Below are 22,613 nucleotides of genomic sequence, written 5' to 3'. Positions count from 1 at the left end.
GTGAGTGTAGGCTGGGCCCGTATCTCACCACCAGTAAGGGTGTGGACGGGGTTCCATGACTCATCAGCAGCAGGTCAAGGACGAGGCCCAAGATAGGCGAGGACTTAGGACAGGATTCATTAGTATATGTTTAGCTTATGTGTTGTGATATGTTTATGTGCTATTATATGATTAGCGGGCGAGGCCCAGTGACAGGTGAGGCCTGAGTGAAACAGATCTATATCCGAGCGGGGCTCAAAGCCAGGCAGGGCCTGGAGCGGCGGGGCCGTTGTAGCGGGCGAGGCCCGAGGTAGCGGGCGAGGCCCGAAATAACGGGCGTGGCCCAATATGTGATGTATGTGTTTTTTATCAGGGTATGTGGTAGGTTGGGGAACTCACTAAGCTTCATGCTTACGGTTTTCAGTTTTGGTTTCAGGTACTTCCGGTAGCGGAGGGAAGAGCTTGAGGTGATCGCATGGCACACACCATTGATTAGTCAGCCTGGGATGTTTTACTCTGATAATAAAATATGTTTTGGAAATGATACTCTGAATTCATGTTATGACTTATGATATGTTTTATGAATATGACTTTGGTAATGATTTAAAGAAAATTTTTGGTACGGATTTTTGGGACGTTACATGATTAATTAATCAAACACCTTTAATTAATTGCAAGACCATTACTAATGCATTATAAACTTCCTAATCAACATAAGGGCATGAAATTTTACATGTAACATCACTTATATGCATAATACCAACTAGTTATCATGAGTTCTCCCCTATTCAACTGGTTTGCGGTCAGGAACCAAATATTTACCATCCAAGGATGTTTGGATGTACAATTTATGTACCCATTTCTCCACCTTACTTCACAAAAATGGGTCCTCAAGAAGAATGAGAATTTATGTTGGATATGAATCGCCATCTATAGTAAAATATTTAAAATCATAAACTGAAGGTTTATTTATAGCTATATTTGATGATTATTATTTTGATGAATCATATTTTCCAACATTAGGGGAAGAAATAAAGAAGCTGGAAAATAAAATCTCTTGAAAAGAATTATCATTTTTAGTTTTAGATCCTCGTTCGAGTCAATGTGAACTTGAAATAAAAAAGATAATTCCTTTACAAAATGTGGCAAATCAATTGGCAGAAGCATTTACTGATCCTAAGTGAGTAACAAAGTCTCATGTACCAGCTATACATACTTCAGTTAAAATTGACATCCCAGAAGGAAAAAAAAGTACAACTGCAAATGAATCTTAGGCACGCCTGAAGCGTGGAAGATCAGCCGGTTCCAAAGATAAAAATCCTCGAAAATAAAATGGAGCAAATACAATTGATGGTCCAAAAGAGAAAACAAAATATCTTGAAAAGATTAATGAAACTCTAGAAGAGCACAATGACATAACAAAAGAAAATAAGGTATCTGAAAAAATGAAAATGATGAGATCTCAATAAATTATGTAATGAAAGGAATAATATGAAACCGAAATAAGATAGACGTCGACGATAATTTTTCATATCATGTTCCGCGCGCGATTATAAAGAAAATGAGGATCTTGAACCTAAATCTATTGAGAAATGTATGAATAAAAAATATTGGCCAAAATGGAAAGATGAAATAAATAAAGAGCTTAATTCTCTTACTCAACGAAAAGTTATTGGACCTGTAGTCCGTACACCAAACAGAGTAAGAACAGTGGGACACGAATGGGTATTTGTGCGCAAAAGAAATGAGAAAAATGAAGTTGTGAGATATTAAGCAATACTTGTTGCACAAGGTTTTACCCAAAGGCCCGAAATTGATTATGAAGAAACATATTCTCCGGTAGTTGATGCAATTACATTTAGTTATTTTATAAGTTTAACAACATATGCAAAACTGGAGATGTGTCTAATGGATGTATTTACCGCCTATTTATATGGTTCACTTGAAAATGATATTTATATGAAAATCCCATAAGGGTTTAAGGTGGCAGAAGCACAAACTGCTAATTCTCGTGAAGTATATTTGGTAAAATTAAATAAATATTTGTATAGATTGAAACAATCTGGCCGTATGTGCTTTAATTGTTTTAGTACATTTCTATTGACAGAGTGCTATAAAAATGACTCATTAAGCCCATGTTTATTCATAAAAAAGATCCAAATAAGAATTTATCATAATTGATGTTATCGTAGATGATTTGAACATAATTGGAACTCCTAGCGAATTGGAAAATGTCACTTCTTGTTTGAAAGAAATTTTTGAAATGAATGATCGTGGTAAGATGAAATTCTATTTGGGTCTTCAAAATAAGCACACAAAAATGGAGTTTTTGTACATTAATATCTAGAAAAGGTGCTAAAAATGTTTTATATAAATAACTCATATCCATGAGTAACCCGAAGGTGGTAAGGCACTTAGATGTAAAAAAGGACCAATTTCAGCATCATAAAAAACATGAAAATCTTCTTGTTCCCGAAGACCTATATATAGTTCTTGTCCAACAAAAAGATACTGGAATAGAGTCAAACACATTCTTTGATATCTTCGAGGTACAATGGATATGAATTTATACTGATCAAATCAAATTCTCAAAATGCGAAGTTAATTAGTTATGCAGATGCTGGATATTTATCTGATCCACACAAAACTCGATCCCAAATAAGTTATTTATTCACTTGTGGAGGTAATGTAATTTCTTGTCATTTTGTTAAACAAACTTTAGTTGCTACTTATTCTAACCATGTAGAGATTATAGCAATTTATAAGGCAAGTCATGAATGTATTTGGTTAAGAAATTTAACTCAATACATTTGCAAGAATTGTGGTCTAACTTCTAACAGGGATGTTCCAACCATACTATATGAAGATAATACAACTTGTATAGCTCCATTCAAGGAAGGTTTTATCAAAGGAGACAGAACCATGCATATATCACCAAAGTTTTTTTTTTCACTCATGATCTTCAAAAAGAGTGTGACATCAACTTTTAGAAAATTTAATCCAATAACAACTTTCGTGATTGGTTTACTAAAGCACATCCTACATCGAAATTTGAAAAGATGGTACGAAACATTGTTATGCGGTGCTTCAAGAAAATCAAGTGATGTGCTAATCAGGGGGAGTTGGAAACGTATTGTACTCTTTTCCTTAGCTATGTTTTTCCCACTGGGTTTTCTTAGCAAAGTTTTTAACGAGACAATTGTTTCCAATATCTATTATTAATCATGTACTCTTTTTCCTTAATAAAGGGTTTTTCCCATGAGGTTTTACCGATTAAGGTTTTAACGAGGCATGATACCATTCAAGGTGGAGTGTTATGAATTATTATTTAGTGAATGACTATTGGATTCTCTATATTCCCTCATTACTCTCCATAATTAGTGAGTATTATAGCAAACATTATTATGAGTTTTATGAGTGTAGTTATGCACCAGTATAATGAGCATTCATATCATACATCATCTTTCATCTTCTTTGTCTAGTATAAATAGTGAATATCATGTATTGTAAAGTTTGATGATTTCACCACAAGTATTGGAATAAAAGTTCTCTCTACTCTCATGTCTTTCTTTCTTCTATAATTTATCTTGTTATTTGATCATATTTTATAACAGTAATTGCGATTTTTCCATCTTTTTTGGATATTTGGCTTTGAGGTGAAGAAAACTATGTAACAACCCAAATTGGCAAGTCTTGCAAAAGTATAGGATTGAACCGAAGGGAAAAAAAACAAATTTGGCCAAAACTATAAAAAAAACTTACAAAATATAAGAAGTTTTCCATCCATGACCATTTGAATAAATAAATAGATCAAATTTCCAATAATTAAAAAGATCAAATTTCCAATAATTAAAACCATGGTCCAAAATGATTGGCAACATCTAAATCATAGTTGTAAAAATTAATGGCTATGCATAAATAGTATAGATGCTGGTCCAATGTTAGTCAGGGACAAAATATGAAGTGATAAAAAAGTATATGGACTATAAATATGACATTCTAAGAAAAGGAGGACAAGAGGTAAACAAAAGTTGAAACTCGCTTCATAACCAGATTTGGGGGAAGTGGGGAAGCAGGAAGAACTTAAAGTGAAGAAGACTCTGTAAGATTCAAAAACTGAACTTCCATTGTTGAAATCACTAGAAACACATTGATGGTTGTATCAATTGGTCGATCAATGATTCAAGATGAAATCGAATTTTGTTCAAGTAATGTCGATTTCTTGTTGATGAATCGATTATGAGCCGTTCTGCCATCCTGAATGAAGTTTTAAATCTGAATATGGCACCAAAGAGAGGGTTTTACCCTCTCGTCCTCATTGTATCTCTCTCAGCTCTCTTCATTTTCTCTCTCCACCGTTATTCCTCCCTTCCTCTCCCCTCATCTCCTCCCATGACCCAATTCCCACTTACGAACACAAATTTGAACATACTCCAAAACCCTAATATACAAACATCGCCCAATTTCTCTCTCACTATCAAAGTTCTCACTTACGATCGACTTCCGTCACTCACCCGCTGCTTACGATCCCTTGCTGCTGCTCATTACGATAACGACAAGGTGAATATTCATATTTTCATCGATCACTTCAAGGTTTTGGATCAAAAGGATGAGTATTTGGATCAGAAACTGAACGAATCTCGTCAGATTCTCGATTTTGTTGATGGATTTGAGTGGAGATTTGGGCAGAAGATGGTGCATTACCGAACTGGGAACGTTGGGCTGCAAGCACAGTGGTTAGAAGCATGGTGGCCTGCTTCTGATGATGAGTTTGCATTTGTGGTTGAAGATGATATCGAATTGTCACCACTGTATTATAGATTTCTTAGGGGTTTGATTGTTAATTATTACTACAATGCTTCAAATTATAGTCCATGGATATATGGAGCTTCTTTACAACGCCCAAGATTTGTTCCAGGTATCATCTGCATCCTATGGATCTTCTAGAAATATCACAAAAATTCTAAGTTCTGGAATTTATTCAATTAATACCCCAACAAACATAAGCAGATTATCAGATACATTAGAACAAGCTAAACACTTTTAGCATAAATCAGATTACCATACTCTCATACAGTTTTCATCTTGGAGATGCTATAAATTTGGGTTATTCCCTGCTCTCCAAACGCTGATAATTTCAGAATTTGTACCTGAAATTTGTATAGATAGAATTGAATGAACATATGTTTTTTAGAAAAATAGATTCGGTTCAGATTTTGATCATAAGTGGACTTATATTCTACTTCCAGTTGATAACACTTGTTAAAATTTCTGCTTACAGCTTCCAAAACACGTTAACTTTTATGCTAATTCTAAAGGTATAAGTGTTGCTATTAAATTTGTAGCAGAATCTGAAACGATAATAGTTTGTAACGTTACAGGTTTCTGCACACATCTTCTGAGACTTTCTTTATGTATTAAGTAAAAAAAGGAAGCCATATATAGCTTACCAAATTAATCAGATTATGATGCCAGGTAAGCATGGGAACAAAATACATCTAGATGAAGATACACAAGTGTTCTTATATCAGCTAGTTGGAACGTGGGGCCAGCTTCTATTTCCAAAACCCTGGAAGGAGTTTCGTTTATGGTATGACATACACAAGACCAAGGGCATCAAGCCAATTCTTGATGGAATGGTAATGTAGTTTGTCCTTTTTGCTCTTTTTTCCATAATAGAAGTGGAGGCCATGTTTTGATTCTGGATTCCAACGGAATTAAAGATTCCATTCCATTGCTTTTTTGCTTGCCAAATCGATGGAATTAAAGATTCCATTTCATTAATTACATTTTTGGTCCCTGAGCATAGTCATTTTTCTTGAAACATGGATCAAAAACGTCATAAGAACCTCAAACTAAAGACCAAAATAACAAAAGAAAACTTTTTGGTATCCAACTTGCAAAAATTAGCTACTCAATGACCAAAATGTAACTTACTCGAAAGTATAAATTCCATTCCATATTTTGTCATCCAAATGCATAACAGATTATGATTCCTTCAGATTCCAATCCAATCGTTCTTTGTCTCATTAAATTTCATTTTAATAAATTTACAGGTAACAACAGGGTGGTATAAAAAAATGGGGGACAAAATATGGACACCATGGTTCATTAAATTCATCCACTCCCGAACCTATTTCAACATCTACACTAATTTCCCACACGAATCCGCTCTCAGTGTCTCTCATAGAGACGCCGGTGTCAACTACGGGAAAACCGCGGGTCCCGATTCCAATCTCCTCAAAGAAACTTCCCAAATTTCCAAATTCTCCCCCTTGAGAAATCTCAAATGGTATGATTTCTGTTTCCAAGAAGTCTCCCCCAATAGAATTGTAAACAATGTCCATGATCTCGATCCCATTTTAAAATCAACACAAAAATCAAACACTCTTATACTCGTGAACATACATAGAACATCAAAAATGTTCATCAAAAACTTGTTGTGTCACTTTGAGAGGTTGAATGTTCGGAACTATGTTTTAGTGGGTCCCGCATCGGATTTTTTGTTTGATCTTGCGAGACGTGGGAATCCTGTGATAAATGTGGATCGGTTTTTGGATGATTTCAAGAAGTTAAAATTGAGTAATGTGAAAAATGAAGTTTTTGTGATGGCGTATGTGGTTAAAAAGGCGTTGGAAATGAATTATGACACATGGGTGTTGGATCACGATATGATTCCGGTCAAACCGGAGTTGTTTTTTGACTTTTTGAAACTCGGTTTGTCTGTTGACTTTTATGTCGGGGAGAGGTTTGGGATTTTGTTTGCGAAAAGTTCGGGATCCGAGATTTGGACGGATCGGTTTGTGTATGAGATTGCGGGGATGGGTGGTGAGGGTAGTTTTGGGATTTTGGTAGGGAAGTTGTTGGAGGCGAAGGGTGTAAAGTTGGAAAGGGTAAATGATGAGGGGGTTGAAGTGAAAGATAGTGGAAGTTTGATGAAGAATGAGACGAAGGTTGTGTTTTGGAATTCTGGTTTGGGTTTGGAGTTGGTTAGAAATAGACTTGAAAGTTTTGGGTTGTGGATTATAGATGGTGAGTGTAATTGTAAGGCTGTTATTTGTCACTCGTCGTAGTGATTTTGGTGTGATTTTTTTTCTTCATAAACTATATTTATATTAAGCAATGTAAATTATAGATTGAGATTTATTACAAGAATTTTAGTGTTATTAAGATCTATTTCCTTTATATAATATGTACCAAAGTTGTTATGTACTTTGATCTCGGTAACAAATTAGCTTTTAAGGTCAAAGGGTGCATGCTATGGAGGAGTGGGTTGGGGACATACCGTCGGTACCTTGACTCTGAGAAGACTAGGTACCGGCAGAAGAAGCCAGTTGCGGGTTGAGGATCTCTCTCTCTCTCTCTCTCTCTCTCTCTCTCTCTCTCTCTCTCTCTCTCTCTCTCTCTCTCTCTCTCTCTCTCTCATGTTTTGGTTATTTGTACAATAAAACTTGTACAAATTTGAGTGGACTGGAAATATGAGTTTTTATATGTAGTGGATTTAGAAAGGAATGAAATGGAGGATTTGGAATGAATACCTTCCATCCATCGTAAGAAGGGTTTATTTATTTAGACCCCCTCTAAAATTTTGCTATATGTTTAGTAATTTTTTTTTTCATTTAAATAAGAGAAAACTACTGAAAAATCCTTATGTTTAGGCATAATAATTGATTTAGCCTTTTATTTTTTTTATTCAATTAAATCCCAAACAACTGAAAATTGTATTCATTTTGAGATTTTTACTGGGTAATAGGTCATCCGACTTTAAAAAATTATATTTTTGCTTTAGATTCTAAATTTTATTACAAATTTGGTCTAAATTTTACACTATCGGCTCAGATTTCAAAAATTTGTTACGAATTCATCAAATTTTTTTTTGCTCTATAAAATCATATTTATAAAAAAAAACATATTTTCATATAAAAAAACCTTATTTTTCTATATAATTTTTTTTAAACACTTTTATATGTGAAATACCTAATTATAAAAATGTATTTATTAAGTACATAAATAAATATAAATCATTTTTTATAAAAAAAAAATGAAATACAAACACCTATTGTAATAAATGCATATGTATACAAACACGTTTTTATAAAAAAAATTATATAAACATGTATTTTAAATAAAAATATATACAAAGACCTATTTCATTGGTTAACTGTATGTTTAATATATAGGTGTTATTAGCAGCATAACCATTATCACGAAAATGGTAGTTGACTCAGCATAAAACAAGTAAAGCAGAGAAAACATGATCAAACATTGTATAATACGATTAGAACCAAAAGCCAAACATTAGAAATAGTGAAAAAAATTCAAGAGACCACATTGATAGGGGAAGGCGCTATATTTCTAAACAAAGAAGACAATCTTCAATGATAACATTTGCAACACATTGTTGTAAATGGCCACCTTGAGGAGTTGTTGGGTGTAACTACACAGGCCCGTGTCGTGAAGCGGTCCTGGAATTTTAATCCGTTGAGGTTCCGTTGTTATCCGTCACTAATCTGTCACTAATCCCAAATTTCAGGGGCTCATTTTTATTCCTTATGTATGTAACCTTTCCTTCAGATCTATTCTCCTGCCCTTCCCATCTTGTTTTGTAACACCCCGTTCTTTCAGGGTTTAATTATAAGTCTCTGAGATTTAAGAGGAAGGGTAATTCTGGTCCTTTTGCGAGAAATGAGTTTCATCCGAGAAGGTTTCGGGCTGGTGTATGTGTTAGAAGCATTTGGGCTTCTCGTCACCCCCGTATGAATGTAAAGTTATTTGGGAGCGGGTTTAGATTAGAGGACTTGCGGTGTTTTGAAGTTGATCATTGTTTATAGCGCTTTGTGGTATGAGTGGATAAAGGGTCCCATGCAAGCATGGCATGCATGCAATTATTGGTGAAGTCTGGCTGGGTACACCCAGCGTAAGCTGGACGTACGCCCAGCGTAAAGGGGCGAAAAGTTGCGGGTGGCCGAGTGAGTACGCCCAGCGTACCAGGGAGGTACGCCCAGCGTACTCTCAGAAACCCCAAACCCTATTTTAGGGTCAGCCACTATATAAGGAACATGTTGGTTCACTCCTTAGCCTCCTTATGCTCATCTTCAACCTCAGAGAAACCCTAGATCTCGTGTTCTCTCCATTATTGGGTGTGTTTGACCTTGGAAAGCTCTTTTTGGCAAAAGAAAGGCTTGAAGGAGAAAAGAGAAGTTGTCAAAGAAGAAGAAGAACGTATGGAGCTTGTAGATCTGAAGAGATACCATCCTTTGGAGCTTGTTTGAGGTATAAAGCTTCTTGCTTGACCTTCATATTGTATAGATCTATGTATTTTGAAGCTTTGTCTCCATTCTTGTCCCAAAAAGTCCTCACCTTGTTGCATAGTTCGATTTGGTCAAGATTATCTGTCCTTTCAGACCTTTGGAGAGGTCTTGAGTGAGAAAAATGAGGTCCCAAGGGCTGTAGTTGTTCCATGTGTGAGATATATAGGTCTTAATGGATTAAGACCTTGGATTAAGAGCTTAAGGACGTCCCAAGTGATAAAGTCTGAGACTTTATGAATTCTAATCATATTTGGCCCATGGATCTGAAGTTTGGGCTTAAGAGCTTAAGCCATTAAGAGGTTAAAAGGACTTATTGAGTATTGCAGTTACGCCCCGCATAGCGGGCCAAAGCCCCGATCCTCGTTTGCGTTTCATTGCAGTACGCCCAGCGTACCAAGGAGGGTACGCCCAGCGTACTCCTCCTGTTGGACTTTCATTTTTGGGCTTTGAGTTTGGGCCGTTGATGGACAATTGGTTATTGGGCCCAGTATGGGAATTTATGGATAGAGTATTTTGGGCCCAATTATTGTTATGGACATTGGTTCTAGGCCCATTTGGTGAAGTGGGCCCAATTTGGTAAATTGGGCTAATGTTGGACTTTGTATGAGATTTGGACTTTGGTCTTGGCCCGATAAGTGGAAGTATGATTGACCTAATGCTTATTTTGTTATGATGGTTAGTCTGGGATTTGTGGTGAGTTGGTGGTTCGAGAGTCTGCTTCCTCAGTTCAGAGTATCGGCATTCGCGAGGTGAGTTATCCTCACTATATCAACAGGGTCTAAGGCACCAAGGCCGGCCCTTTTCGGATTGAGATCCGGGTATTTGTTGTTTTGTTATTGCTTTGATATGTTTGCATCCTGGTAGCTAGGATGGTATATGTTAGAGACCTGATTGAGATCGGTATTCTGAGATGTAGGGTGATGCTATGCTAGTGACTGGTTAGGTCGATATCCTGGTTAGGATGATGATATGTTATGTGATCTGTTTGATCGGCTTGTTGACTGTGAATTGCTATATGATTGTATGATTATGTGCACATGGTTGTTTGGACTGGAGTTGGGTTGAGGCGGGTCCTGCTTTGTGCTGTAGGCCAAGATACCCAGGGCGGACCGGTTGTCCCGAAGGCCCAGCGAGCGGTCCGGATAGGCTGTAGGCCCCAAGAGGGCGGACCAGACGTGCCGAGGCTCGGAGAGTGGACCAGGCCGACTGAAGGCCCAGTGCGGGCGGACCAGTCATACTGTAGACTCAGAGAGTGGACCAGGTGGATTGAAGGCCCGGTGCGGGTGGACCAATCACACTGTAGACTCGAAGGACATGACTAGACACGGAGGGTGGACTGAAGGCCGATACGGCGGACCAGTCACACAGTAGACCCGATATGCATGGTTGTTCTATGTTATGTTATGTTATGTATGCTATTTATGTTATGGGCCGGAAGTCAATATGTTATGGGCCGGAAGGCAATATGTTTTGGACCGGAAGGTCGTATCCTGGAAGGGCGTATATGTGGTTGGTATTTTGGGGGTATCTCACTAAGCTTTCGGGCTTACAGTTGTGGTTTAATGTTTTTCAGGTTCTTCAGGAGACCGTGGCAAGGTGAAGGCGTGATCGTACTGCTCCTCATGTTTATGTTGTGATGTGATTTTGGGAATACTCTAAATAAATTGTATTGAAAACCTTTTTTTAATAATTTAATGAAATCGGGTTGTTTTTGAAAAATTTAAATTGGTTGGAATTTTTCGGTCGTTACAAGTTGGTATTAGAGCCTTGGTTCGAGTGAATTGGAGGAACACTCGTGTGACTCCAGTCTCAAATCGAGGAGAGTTTTCAAAAGAGTATTTAAAATGGTTTTCAAAATGAGTAAAGGAGGACGCGGAGGTACGATCAGCCGGAGCCAGTAAGTAACCCCAAAATACCATACATGATATTTTTTTTGAGCTTTGTTAGAACAGCATGCTAGTGCTAGGCTAGGGATCTTCAGGATTTCATGATAATGTTGCCTGATTTGTGATGCATGTAGCCTAGGGTTTCCTTGTGAGAGATTTCCAGTGTTCCTCTAGTTGTGAGGGTTGAGCGTTGTTATGCATGTTTCACTAGGGTGTTGTGGTAGTACTTCATACAAATATGGGTAGGTGTGGAAGGTAGTATGGGCCCGTACTACTGAAAGCACAGGACCCATACGCGTATCAGGGAAACCATGACCTCTAGGGTTGGGTTGAGAGAGTTGGTTCCCGGGATAGTGGGAAGTGTCTGAGATTTTGTGTGGTGTTTTTCAGTATGGAGACCGTGGCAAGGCGAAGGCGCGATCGTACCGCTCCTCATGTTTATGTTGTGATGTGATTCTGGGAATACTCTAAATAAATTGTATTGGAAACCTTTTTGTAATAATTTAATGAAATTGGGTTGTTTTTGAAAAATTTAAATTGGTTGGAATTTTTCGGGCATGCTGGGAGTGGATCCGGATCAGGATCGGGAGCAGGAGAGGGAGTCCCGGGCGGGTCAGTACCGCCCGAGGTTATCGGTCAGATGAGCACATGCGAGTTGGATGCGAGGATTTGTGAGATCCTGCGTGATGAGATTGCTGAGTTGTTCCGGGCTGAGTTGCCGGGGCTGTTTGGGTCGATCAAGACCGCCATGGTTGAGTATTTTGATGAGCGTTATGCAGCTCTCACAGAGACGGCTGCCGCGGCGGCTACAGCAGTTGTAGCAGCGGCAGGGGGAGGATCCGGTCGGGGTTTTCAGTATCGGGACTTCGATAATACAAAGCCTCCCACCTTCGATGGAGTTCAGAACCCGATTGTTTCTATGAGGTGGTTATCGGACGTGGAGGGGTGTTTCTTCATGTGTTCATGCCCTGTTGAGCAGAGGGTGAGGTGTGCTCTGAACCTGTTGAGGCTTGGGGCGAAGGATTGGTGGAGATTGACCACGGGGTCATATTCGGATGCGTAGAGGGCTACGGTTTCATGGGATCAGTTTAGGGAGATGTTCAGCACTTCGCAAGTAATGCCCCTTCCTTTGGCAATATAAACATATGGACCCTTTGGTAATGGTACCAATACTATCACAGACTTAGCTTTTCTCTTTACCATTTGGTCGACCGAGTTGACTATGGCCGATCCCTTTCCATTGGGAAGAGAATGCTTTTTCCAGTGTCTTCACTGTCAATGTCCATAAAGTTTTAGGAAATTGATCTTAGCAAATAGATAAGATCATTAAGGGTGTTGTCATAGTCTGTTTCATAGAAGTCCTAAAGGAACTCACTATGTGACTTAGAAAGTGATTGAACCACCAACTTTCTCAAGACCTTGACACCCAACTCTCCCGGCTTGTCAGTATGTGAATTCATCTCCAAGATGTAAGCACACCTAGACCTTGCCTTGCCAACAGGGCTTGAGTGACCTTGAACTTGTGGGATAGGGAGAATAATTGGAGGTGGTGGAGGAAGAGAAGTTCCAAGAGATTTGGGAGGATCATAGATGTCTAAACTAGACATCTTTTGGAAGCTATTTAAGTTAGTTGATTCAAAGTCCTTAATATAACACCCAATATGAAATATTAAGGCTAGGACCCAACACAATATTTTATAATTTGGAAGAGGGATGCCGTAATCCAAGCTATAAAATATTTGAAGGTAGGCGAATGACGATTCACCAATTTCCACCATGAAAAACGAAATAATTTATTAGGTTTTAATTGGATTTGAAATTCCTAGATCTTTTGAGATTCATTGAACTTTTCAATGGCATGTTTCAATCTCGAGTGTGCCCTCTCAAATTTTGTGACTGGGATGCCGAGGATCACAAAACAAGGTGTGAATAACGATGCAAATATACTTGGTACCCTTAATATTTACCCCTCAATCGATGTGCCGGTTAACCACACACGCTCCATCGATATTATGATAAATATTAAGTTACCCTTTGCCTACCTTGTTAAATACGAGTTAGTGTGCCGGTTAACCACACACACTCCACTAACCGACTTAAACAAAGTGCAAAGTGTAATTTCATGGATTAGCACCTTATTCACATTTTCCTAAAGTAACTAAGATTGGGAATTATAAAAAACATTTAGTTATTTTATATTTATCATTAATACTTTTTATGAAGGGAGAATTATAGTCCTTGTCCTACCCGTTCGGCTAACGACCCTCCGCCGGTCAAGGAAGCGGTGGGTGAGAGTGGACACCCATTAAACTGCCATTTTATAGGCAGTAACCTTATAGCCCCCCTTATAGACCGACTTCGTGAATGAGGCCTACTAATGGTAAGACTGACTTGCTCTTATACATATATAAATATTATTAACTTATAATATTCTAAAGTATAAGGGTTGAATTTTAACTCTTTAAAATTCTAAGGGCTTAACTTGGAATTAAAGTCTTCATAAAAGAAAACTTTTCAAATTCCAAAACTTGAGGGCAAGTTTTGAAACTACTCAAAACCCTTGTATTTTCATAACTTATGAGTTTTAATTAAAGCTTTAAAACTTTTAATGAAGAGACTCTTGGACATCCATAACATGAGGACAAGTTATGGAGCCATAAAAACTATTTATAAGGAAAGACTCTTCATTTTTTTTTTTGTAACCTAAGGCATTTTTATGAATTTTTAAGATTCATAAATGTGACTTTTCATATAACTTGAGGACAAGTTACAAAAACAGATTTTATGAACAACTTTTAGATTAATTTGGATTGAAAACTACTAACACATATTTTTCATTAATCTAAAAAATAACTCATAAAACAAGGTAACACAAAAAAAACTTTTGGATTCCATAACTTATGGAGTTTAATGTTTCCTTTATGATGAAACCTTTCATGTTCCATAACTTAAAAACAAGTTATGGAATTCTTTAAAACATTAAGACCAAGTTTTGTAATTCCATAAAAAACTTTGAATCAATTTTTTTTAAATCTTTTCATATCCATAACTTATGGAGGTTTCAAAAAACTTTTTAGATCAAACTTTTAAAACTAATAAAATAATCATATAATTTTATCTTTTACTAAATTTGACCTAATTCAACTCATATACCAAATGATTCAAATTTTACAAATAATTAGTTTTTCACAAAAACAAGTAATTATCTTAAAATTTGACAAACTTCATGTTTTTTTCCTTTTTTTTTCAACTTTGAAAATAAAACATTTGCATCAATATAACAGAAAACAACCCATGGCTATGATACCAATGTTGGGTTTTGAGCATTCTAGCACTCCTAAGTGTACATGCAACCCTAAATACCTTGGATCTATGTTTTCTCTATTATACATGCAAATATGAATATTCCAAGGTATTACCTTAACTAGCATACAATATTTTGATACTTGAATAATAAACTAGATAGAAATATATACCATGTTGATGTAGCTTAACTCCATGAAGCTCGAGAGCCTAGTGCCCCAAGTGTGACACCTCAAATGGTTCACACAACATCATCAACACTTGGAATAACCATGAAAAAAAGACACTTCATGCTCAAATTGGCTAGCCTTCATATAAGTATCACTAGTGCCAATTTCTTGAGCTAAAGGGGTCTTTATATAGTGTGGCTATTAGGGTTACACCATGTAACTCATGACTTTACCCATTCCTTATGCTTCATTAGTTTTAACCTCCATGGAGTACCCATGGGTCACCACATGGGTTAAACCCAACATAAGGAATCTTGGATCATAAGCCCACATATATAAGAATTAACGATTTTCACAATCAATCCCCATATATTTAATTAGTCTCTTCTGATCACTAAATTAAGTCCAAATTAATTCTTGATCAATACTAGTTAAATAACATGATTTCATATTAATATATTAGAACTTATAATATAGTAATATGTCATAAATGTCCTCTTCTCACAAACGGTCTATCCAAATGTTCCGATGCCATGCAACCCAAATGGACCATGCCGAGTCGGGTCAAGTACATACCAATTATAGTTATGGACTTAGACACTAATCCAACTGGATGAACGATTTATACATGTTTTAAGTGATTTAAACTGTATATGTATTTTATATCTATGAATATGTTGGGTAGAACATGTGTAGATAAATAATGAGGGATGAAAGATGATATATATAAATATTGGCAGTTGCGCCACAACGTGCAGATTTTTTTGAACCACGATGTACTCTAAACATCCTAGCAGTTGCACTTAAAGGATAGTATCGGCAGCTGCGCCTAATATAGAACATCATAATTCTGGCAATTGCGCCTAAATGATAATATTGGAAAATGTGCCTAATTGATAACATTGGCAGCCGTGCCATGGGAAATGGTGGACTTTGTGCCTACTCATTAGGAAGATCCTTTGGAATGAATAAATGAAGGATAAATGATTCTTAGGATATATCCTTAAGAATAAAGAAGATAATTGGGATGGGGAATTAGGTTGATTGTTTGATGATTAAACATAATAATTATATTATTGTGGGTTGAAAACCCTATGTGCTTACCAGGTTTCCCAACCTGACCCACTAAGTTTATTTGTATCACAAGTGTCGATATGAAGCTACATTACACTAAGAGATTAAAAGAGATGTAGATCGCTAGTGTAAATGAATGTAAGGTCTGTTTATGCTTATGTTTCTGTATTGACAATGACATCACAAAGTTTTAATATAAACAAAATACATTTCTTCGGAAATGCTTTGATAATATTGTTCTTTAAAATGAATACTCTGATTTTCAAATAAGCATAAATAAAATTTTTAAAATTTCTGTGAATTTGGGGATGTCACATCCTAGATAATAAATGTAACTCTTATGTCTTTTCTAACGAGTTTCTAACTCTTGGACTTCTTGACTGCTGGTGGTGCTCAATCTTGCACCCGCTCTTTATCCTATGTTGGTCTTTCAATCATAACCTTCGAGTTACAAAGTCAATCCTTATTAGAGACTCTTGTTCCTTCTTAAATAGACTTAACTTAAGATAAGTTCTTTACTTCGATTATCGTAACATACCGATGGATCATGTTCTAATGACCTCTCATCATATGATGCAACTCTTAGACTCACGTCTTTTAGAGCTAGATTCCAGAATGGAAGATGACTTCCTTCATGTTCTAATGTGATATAATCATATTATAGCATGTAGCACTTCTAGCTACAAACTTATTACTTTCATGGTGATTACGATACTTCTATTGATCGCTTCGATTGTCTTTCACTTCAATCTTCTGGCTTAAGTCGGATGTTACCTCGAACTTGTTTCTTTGAACCACATATCGTACTTATCTCGATTTGATATGATAACTAGGGTTGGAATATCAATCATCTTCTTGGTCATTACCGAAACGATGGTAACGACAGGCATGAACAAAATGGAATCAATTACTAGCACCTTGCTAACCTCGTGACTTTCCCTGATCCAAGTGCGAGTCATGTGCTTCCGGTAGTATAGGCCTCTACTGCCTTTCAAACCTACTCATACCCGTCCCAAGTATTGCCTCTCAGTTCTCCAAGTCACCATACAAGAATTTCACATAGTCATTTAACACATCGGATAACATAACTAAGGTTTATCTTATTTAATGAAAACGATTACATTGATATTCAAGTTCACCCTATACTATTCCTCTTATATTAGGACACACCACATGATACTATCTATATGGATACTTTATATCTTGGTCTTCGGATGTATAGATCCTTACTCCTGATCCCATGCATCATCACCTCCTTCATCAAGGATCATTTGGAATGATCTTGCATTTGGCTATGACGGTGCATTTTGTCTTGCTGCTTCATTTTTCTTCGGGAAATATTTTGACATATGCCCATTGTCTCCGCATCCGTAACACACCTTATCATTAACCATACAATCCTCGGAATAGTGACCGATCCTCCCACACTTATAACAAGTCACTTCTCCATCGTATCTCCCATAATTCTTCTTCTTGCACCTTTCTCACCACTTGGCTCCATACTTTTGGTCATCTAGGTTAGACTGCGAGAATCTTTCTTTCTTATCGGATCCCTCAAGCTTCCTCTGTTCTCCTACCTTATATTTTTCTAGACTCTTTTCTCTTATCTAGGTCTCTACATTCTTAACTGTCTAGATGGCGGATTTCAAGGTGGTTGCTTGTTTGACCATTGGACCAAAGTCTGTTGGTAATCCATTAGCAAACTTGTTGACCTTGGAGAGTTCAGTTGGAACTAAATAACGAACAACCTTCATTTTCTCCGTAAAACTTGCAGCGCACTCGCTGACACTCATCCTTCCCTTCTTCAGATTCTGGAATTCGTTGTTGATCTCCAGAAGATCCTACTCAAAGCAGTACTACATTTTTAGTTGTACCAAAAAGTCTTCCCAAGAGATCTTGCTAGCTTCTCCCTTGGACATGGTATCATCCAATAACTTCTACCAACTTAATACTCCCGTCTTCAACCGTGTAACTGCAAGAACTGTCTTCTGTTTGTTGCTGCAGTCGTCCCTTTCAAACATCATCTTCATCTTGGAGATCCAATCCATGACTTCCACCAGTGTTGGACTTCCAGAAAGACTTGGTGAATTTGATGCCATGAAATCCTTGTACATGCATCCACATTCATCATTTCTTCTATTGGGTTGGTTTCTTCTAACCATACGTGGCTCAGCTTGACTGACAGTCTGACTATAGTTTCCTTCCTCTGACTGTTCTATGTTCAGTTCAGGTTGTACAATGGGTACATTAGGTTCATCCCTATTAAGCAACATTTATTTCATCTCCTCCTTTTGTTCGGCCATCATAGCCCGAATCATTGCTTGGACTCCTACCATCGTGATTGGATCAGGTGCAACTGCTACCTCTGGTACACGCTTAATCACTCGTGGTTCAGGCTGTTGGTTACCATTTCCTATTCCACTTCGAGTTCTCACCATGTCGATCTATACACCAAATCAGAAGTTCGGTGTGCAGTGACGAGAATTAAGATAGGGAAAGCCTTATTTACGATAGATGTATAAACTTATTACTCCAAAAAGTTACATGCTAGTTCTAATACCATAATTAAACGTTTAGAAATCTGAGCACATAAAATTTCTAGATCCGATCGAAAATAGGCCATAGATCCGATCAAATGATAGCATCATAAAGCATATAAGTATCTTATAGTAGAAATCATTTAGCACATAAAAGCAATTTAGACATCCTTCCTAAAATAAGCTAGTGCTTTTGTCAATTCAGGTGCACTACCTAAAATATAATAGACACACTCCTCACGGTCATCACTTAGCATTCTAAGTTTAAGTTTAGAAATAAATTCTTACTCCTAGTTCGCTTACACTAATATTCTAATACTGACTGTGACATCCCCAAATTCACTGTTATTTTAAGATTTTTATTTACACTTATTTAAAAATCAGAGTATCCTAATTGAAAAATCGTAATGCGAAATTTGTTCCCAGAAAACATGATAAAGATGTTATCAAAGCATTTCCGAAGAAATTTATTTTTATTTAAAACATTAGAATGTCATCGTTAATACATAAACATAAGCATACCGTATTATTACAAGTCGTATAGTAATTAAACTAGCGGCCAAATACTCGTTGAATCTCTCAGCAGAATGTATCTTTCATATAGCCACCTGTGATACAATAAAATGAGTGGGTTAGGTTGAGAAATCAGGTGAGTACATAGGGTTTTCAACCCACAATAATATAATTATTATGTTTAATCATCAAAAAATTAACCCAATTTCCCATCCTCATTATCTTCTTTATTCTTAAGGATCTATCCTAAGAATCATATATTCATCATTTATTTATTCCTAAGGATTGTCCTAAGGAATAAGCATGAAGTCCGTCGCTGCCAGGGTTTATCCAACAAACACTAATTCCATAGTTGTTGATGTTATCTATTAGGCACAGCTGCCAATGTTCATTTGTAAGGCACTAACTCTATAGCTGCCAGGGTTTTTAGAGTACATCTGGTGAACATGTCTTTCACAAACACCTACAGGTTGCGAGCCTGCTAGCGTTCCACTGGAATGTCTAGAATAGTCTGTGGCCGTCATCTATACTCTGCTAGATGACTAGATCACCTTTAAAGTCAAGGCTTCTCATCATCTTTCACCTCTCATCATATATATCATCTTTCATCTCTCATCATTCATCTACCCATCTTTACCCAATATATTTATAGGTATAAAAATACATATACAATTTAAATCACGTAAAACATGTATAAATCGTTCATCTAGAATAGAAATCAGGAATACAAATAATAAGCACATATAGCATGTATTAATATTAAATACTTCATATCTATGTGTAAGATGAAAGTAACTATGCACTCACTTGTTAAAGTGATGATTCAAAATTCGGGCAACACTTCACTTTTAACAATTGTCTTTTCATTTGACGAAACCTTGTATCTGATGGGTTTTGAGCATTCTAACACTTCCTAAGTGTACATGTAACCATAATAACCTTGAATCTATGTTTTCTCTATATACATGCAAATTTCTTTTTCAAGGTTATTTCCTAACTAGCATGGCATGGGGAATATATGAAACATAAAAACTAGTAGAAATACATACCTTGTTGTTGCTTGGATTCCTTCAAGACTTTGTGAGCCTAGCACCCCAAATGTTGTGCCTCAAATGCTTCACACAACATGTGACAATAGTCAAATTCGGGTCAAGTCTAAGCCGAACAAAGTCAACGAGTCAAACCGGTCAACTCAATTAAACCTTGTATATTAGGGTTTGTATTATGTAATTTCTATATAACTCACTATCTTAATGAGAAAACATCACCTGGAAAAATTGTGTGTTTAATTTTTCTTAACCTTAGTACTAAACAATGAACAAGAACAATAAAACAATGTTGCATACTCATCGGGAGTGTGTAAGATCCTAAAACATGGCTTAACGGGGTTCACGGACCTTGCGTTGAGGAGCCAAACACTCACTATTGCCACACATGAAACCACTCTCAGTCGTTGTCCCTCTATCTCTCTCTATTGTCCAAATCTCTCCCAAATATCTCTTTGTATGAGAAATCTCTCCAAGAATGTCAAATCTCTCCCAAATCTCTCTAAGTATGTGGAATCTCTCTCAAATCTCTCTCAAAATCTCTCTCAACTTTCTATAATCACTCGGGGCATCCCGACCCTCGAATTTGGCGAAAACAGCCCAAAAACGGAAGTCTACGCGAAAACGGACTTAAGGAGCCGAAACCCCTCTTAGGACCCGAAAGTCCTCTTAGGGACCGAAACCAAGAAGACCTGAACCCGAAGGTCCTCTCATGGCCGAACCTCGCTCAGAGGAACTGATCCCGAAGGGTCCTCTCGGGCCCTAATCTCGCATGCCACACCCGAACCCGAACCTTCGGTCCATTTCGAATCATGATGCCTTGACCGAACCCTCGCTTCTGAGCCTTTGACTGAGCCCCTCGCCTTCGCTTCTCGCTTCTGGTTTGCCCCATCTCGCCTCCGGCTCGGCATCATTAGGGACCGAACCTCGGCCTAGGACCGAGAGGTCTCGCTGGAAGTGCTTTTCTTCCCGATTTTCGACTAATTTCGCGTTTTAGGCCCTTTTTTAATTGTTTTAACACGGGATTTTCACCCAAAACTTTATTTTAACATATAAGGACCCATAATTATTAAATTATCACGTTTTTAAGGATAAAACCTTATCCAAAAGAGTGGGTGAAGTACAAAGGTGGAGTGTTGACTTTACTTAATTTTATGACACAAGCAACCCCATACCCACTCCATGCCTAACCCACACTCCTCCCCACCATACCTTGTCACTTCCTTGTACTTTTTACCCCTCTCACAAGCCATCCCCACGTTTTTAGGGCTGGTCACTCAACCTCTCTCCTCATTTTCTTTCAATTACTCCCATTTCACCAAAGACCCAACTCCAACTTTTCCCTCAAACTTTTCTCTCTAATTCGAGATCCCAAGACTGATCATCAAGTGTTCTTCCACTCTTGGTAAGTATAATTCATCCTCCTTGTGATTATTGCACTTCATTCTACTCAAATCATTGATTGCTTACACAAACTCCATAACTATGATGCTAGATTCTCGAAAATCTTCAAGGCATCTCCAAGTGTTCTTGAGTTAAACACTTCCATTCTTCAACAATCATCTACTGAAATCACTTGAGGTGAGTTCATACCCCTACATTTTCATGTTTTCCCAAGTTTTAGGGGGGGGGGGGGGGGGAATACAAGTAAAACACCAAGAACAAAACTAAACTTTTCTAACAGCCTTCATCAGAAAAGTTGGACTCCATTCACGGACTGTTTTGGACAACTTAAACATTTTTGTTTACAAAACTGTTTTAGGTGTAAGTAGTTCCAGTTCCTAGCTTTAAAATGACTACTTGCACATCTCCATACAATTTTTCTACAATTTTTGGAGATTTTTACAAAACTGCCTATCATTTCAAACACCAATCCAGACCAGTCTGTGATTATGGACTTGGTCACACAAGTTAGAGGTCCCTAAAAATTATGGAAAAATTTATGAACCAACTAGACTAAGTTTACAAACTCTCAGAAGTTACAGAACTTGATTTGGACATTTTATGATTTTTCTACAAATTTTTCAATAACAGCTACAGAAAATGTTATAAATAGAAAAACACTATAAATTTCATTTCACCTTGTAACATGTTGAACAAGGTATATATCATTATGTGATTATGTGTTATTGCAGTATGTGACATTTTTGTATTCATATCTAGATATACACCAGTTAACAAATGGATTTTCACTAGATAATGCATAGAAATAACCAAGTGTTATAATTAAAGTACACCCATTACATACAAATGTATTATTAAACTATGTTAAGTATAGTTTATGTACTTTACTATTTCTACCCTTGTTTTGATAAACTATAATAGGTATAGTTTATGATACATTACAAAATACAAATATATTTCAAAAGGGTACATTTATACAAAAGGGAACTTTCATTACGTTAAGTGTAAATTCGTTAATGACTTTGTGAGACATCCCCTTCGCATTAATCATAAGTCCTGTATTGTAACCAGAGTCTCCTGGAGGGAGAGCGTGATAGTTGTATATAGATCTATATTGGGCATGACAAACCCACACCTGAGCTGCATGCAACAGCTAGACCGACAGGTCTGAGGTGACAAATGTCATAACAGTTCCGACGCCTGAAGAACGTCGTTTTCAGGCCATCTAGGTCATAGCATGGTTATAATAGCTCACAGAAAAGTATTAACAAACATAAGAATTTACGTGAATCTCATTAACATCATACGCGTTATGTTGAATTAAACTCATATTATTTTCTACAAATAAGGAAGTTTACTTATACGTGCGGTCTTTGTATATATATAAGAC

At 37.0% G+C, this 22,613-nt stretch overlaps 1 protein-coding gene across 2 annotated transcripts; it reads left to right on the top strand.

The window, feature by feature from the left end:
* Window positions 1-3,987: 3,987 nt before the first annotated feature.
* Window positions 3,988-7,191, top strand: LOC111883307 (uncharacterized). 2 transcript variants are annotated; one of them, XM_023879641.3, is made up of 3 exons: window positions 3,988-4,897; window positions 5,455-5,618; window positions 6,036-7,191. In XM_023879641.3, the coding sequence occupies exons 1-3, from the start codon at window positions 4,219-4,221 to the stop codon at window positions 7,050-7,052; spliced, it is 1,860 nt and encodes a 619-aa protein (XP_023735409.1). In that variant the 5' UTR covers window positions 3,988-4,218; the 3' UTR covers window positions 7,053-7,191. The 2 variants fall into 2 exon arrangements, with proteins under 2 accessions (XP_023735409.1, XP_023735410.1); XM_023879642.2 differs by having other exon boundaries at window positions 4,759-4,897; window positions 5,442-5,618.
* Window positions 7,192-22,613: the final 15,422 nt, after the last annotated feature.

This window comes from Lactuca sativa, chromosome 3 (assembly GCF_002870075.4).
Source record: "Lactuca sativa cultivar Salinas chromosome 3, Lsat_Salinas_v11, whole genome shotgun sequence".
Lineage (NCBI taxonomy): Eukaryota > Viridiplantae > Streptophyta > Magnoliopsida > Asterales > Asteraceae > Lactuca > Lactuca sativa.
Note: the sequence above shows the minus strand (reverse complement) of the source record. Positions and strands in the feature narration are given on the sequence as shown.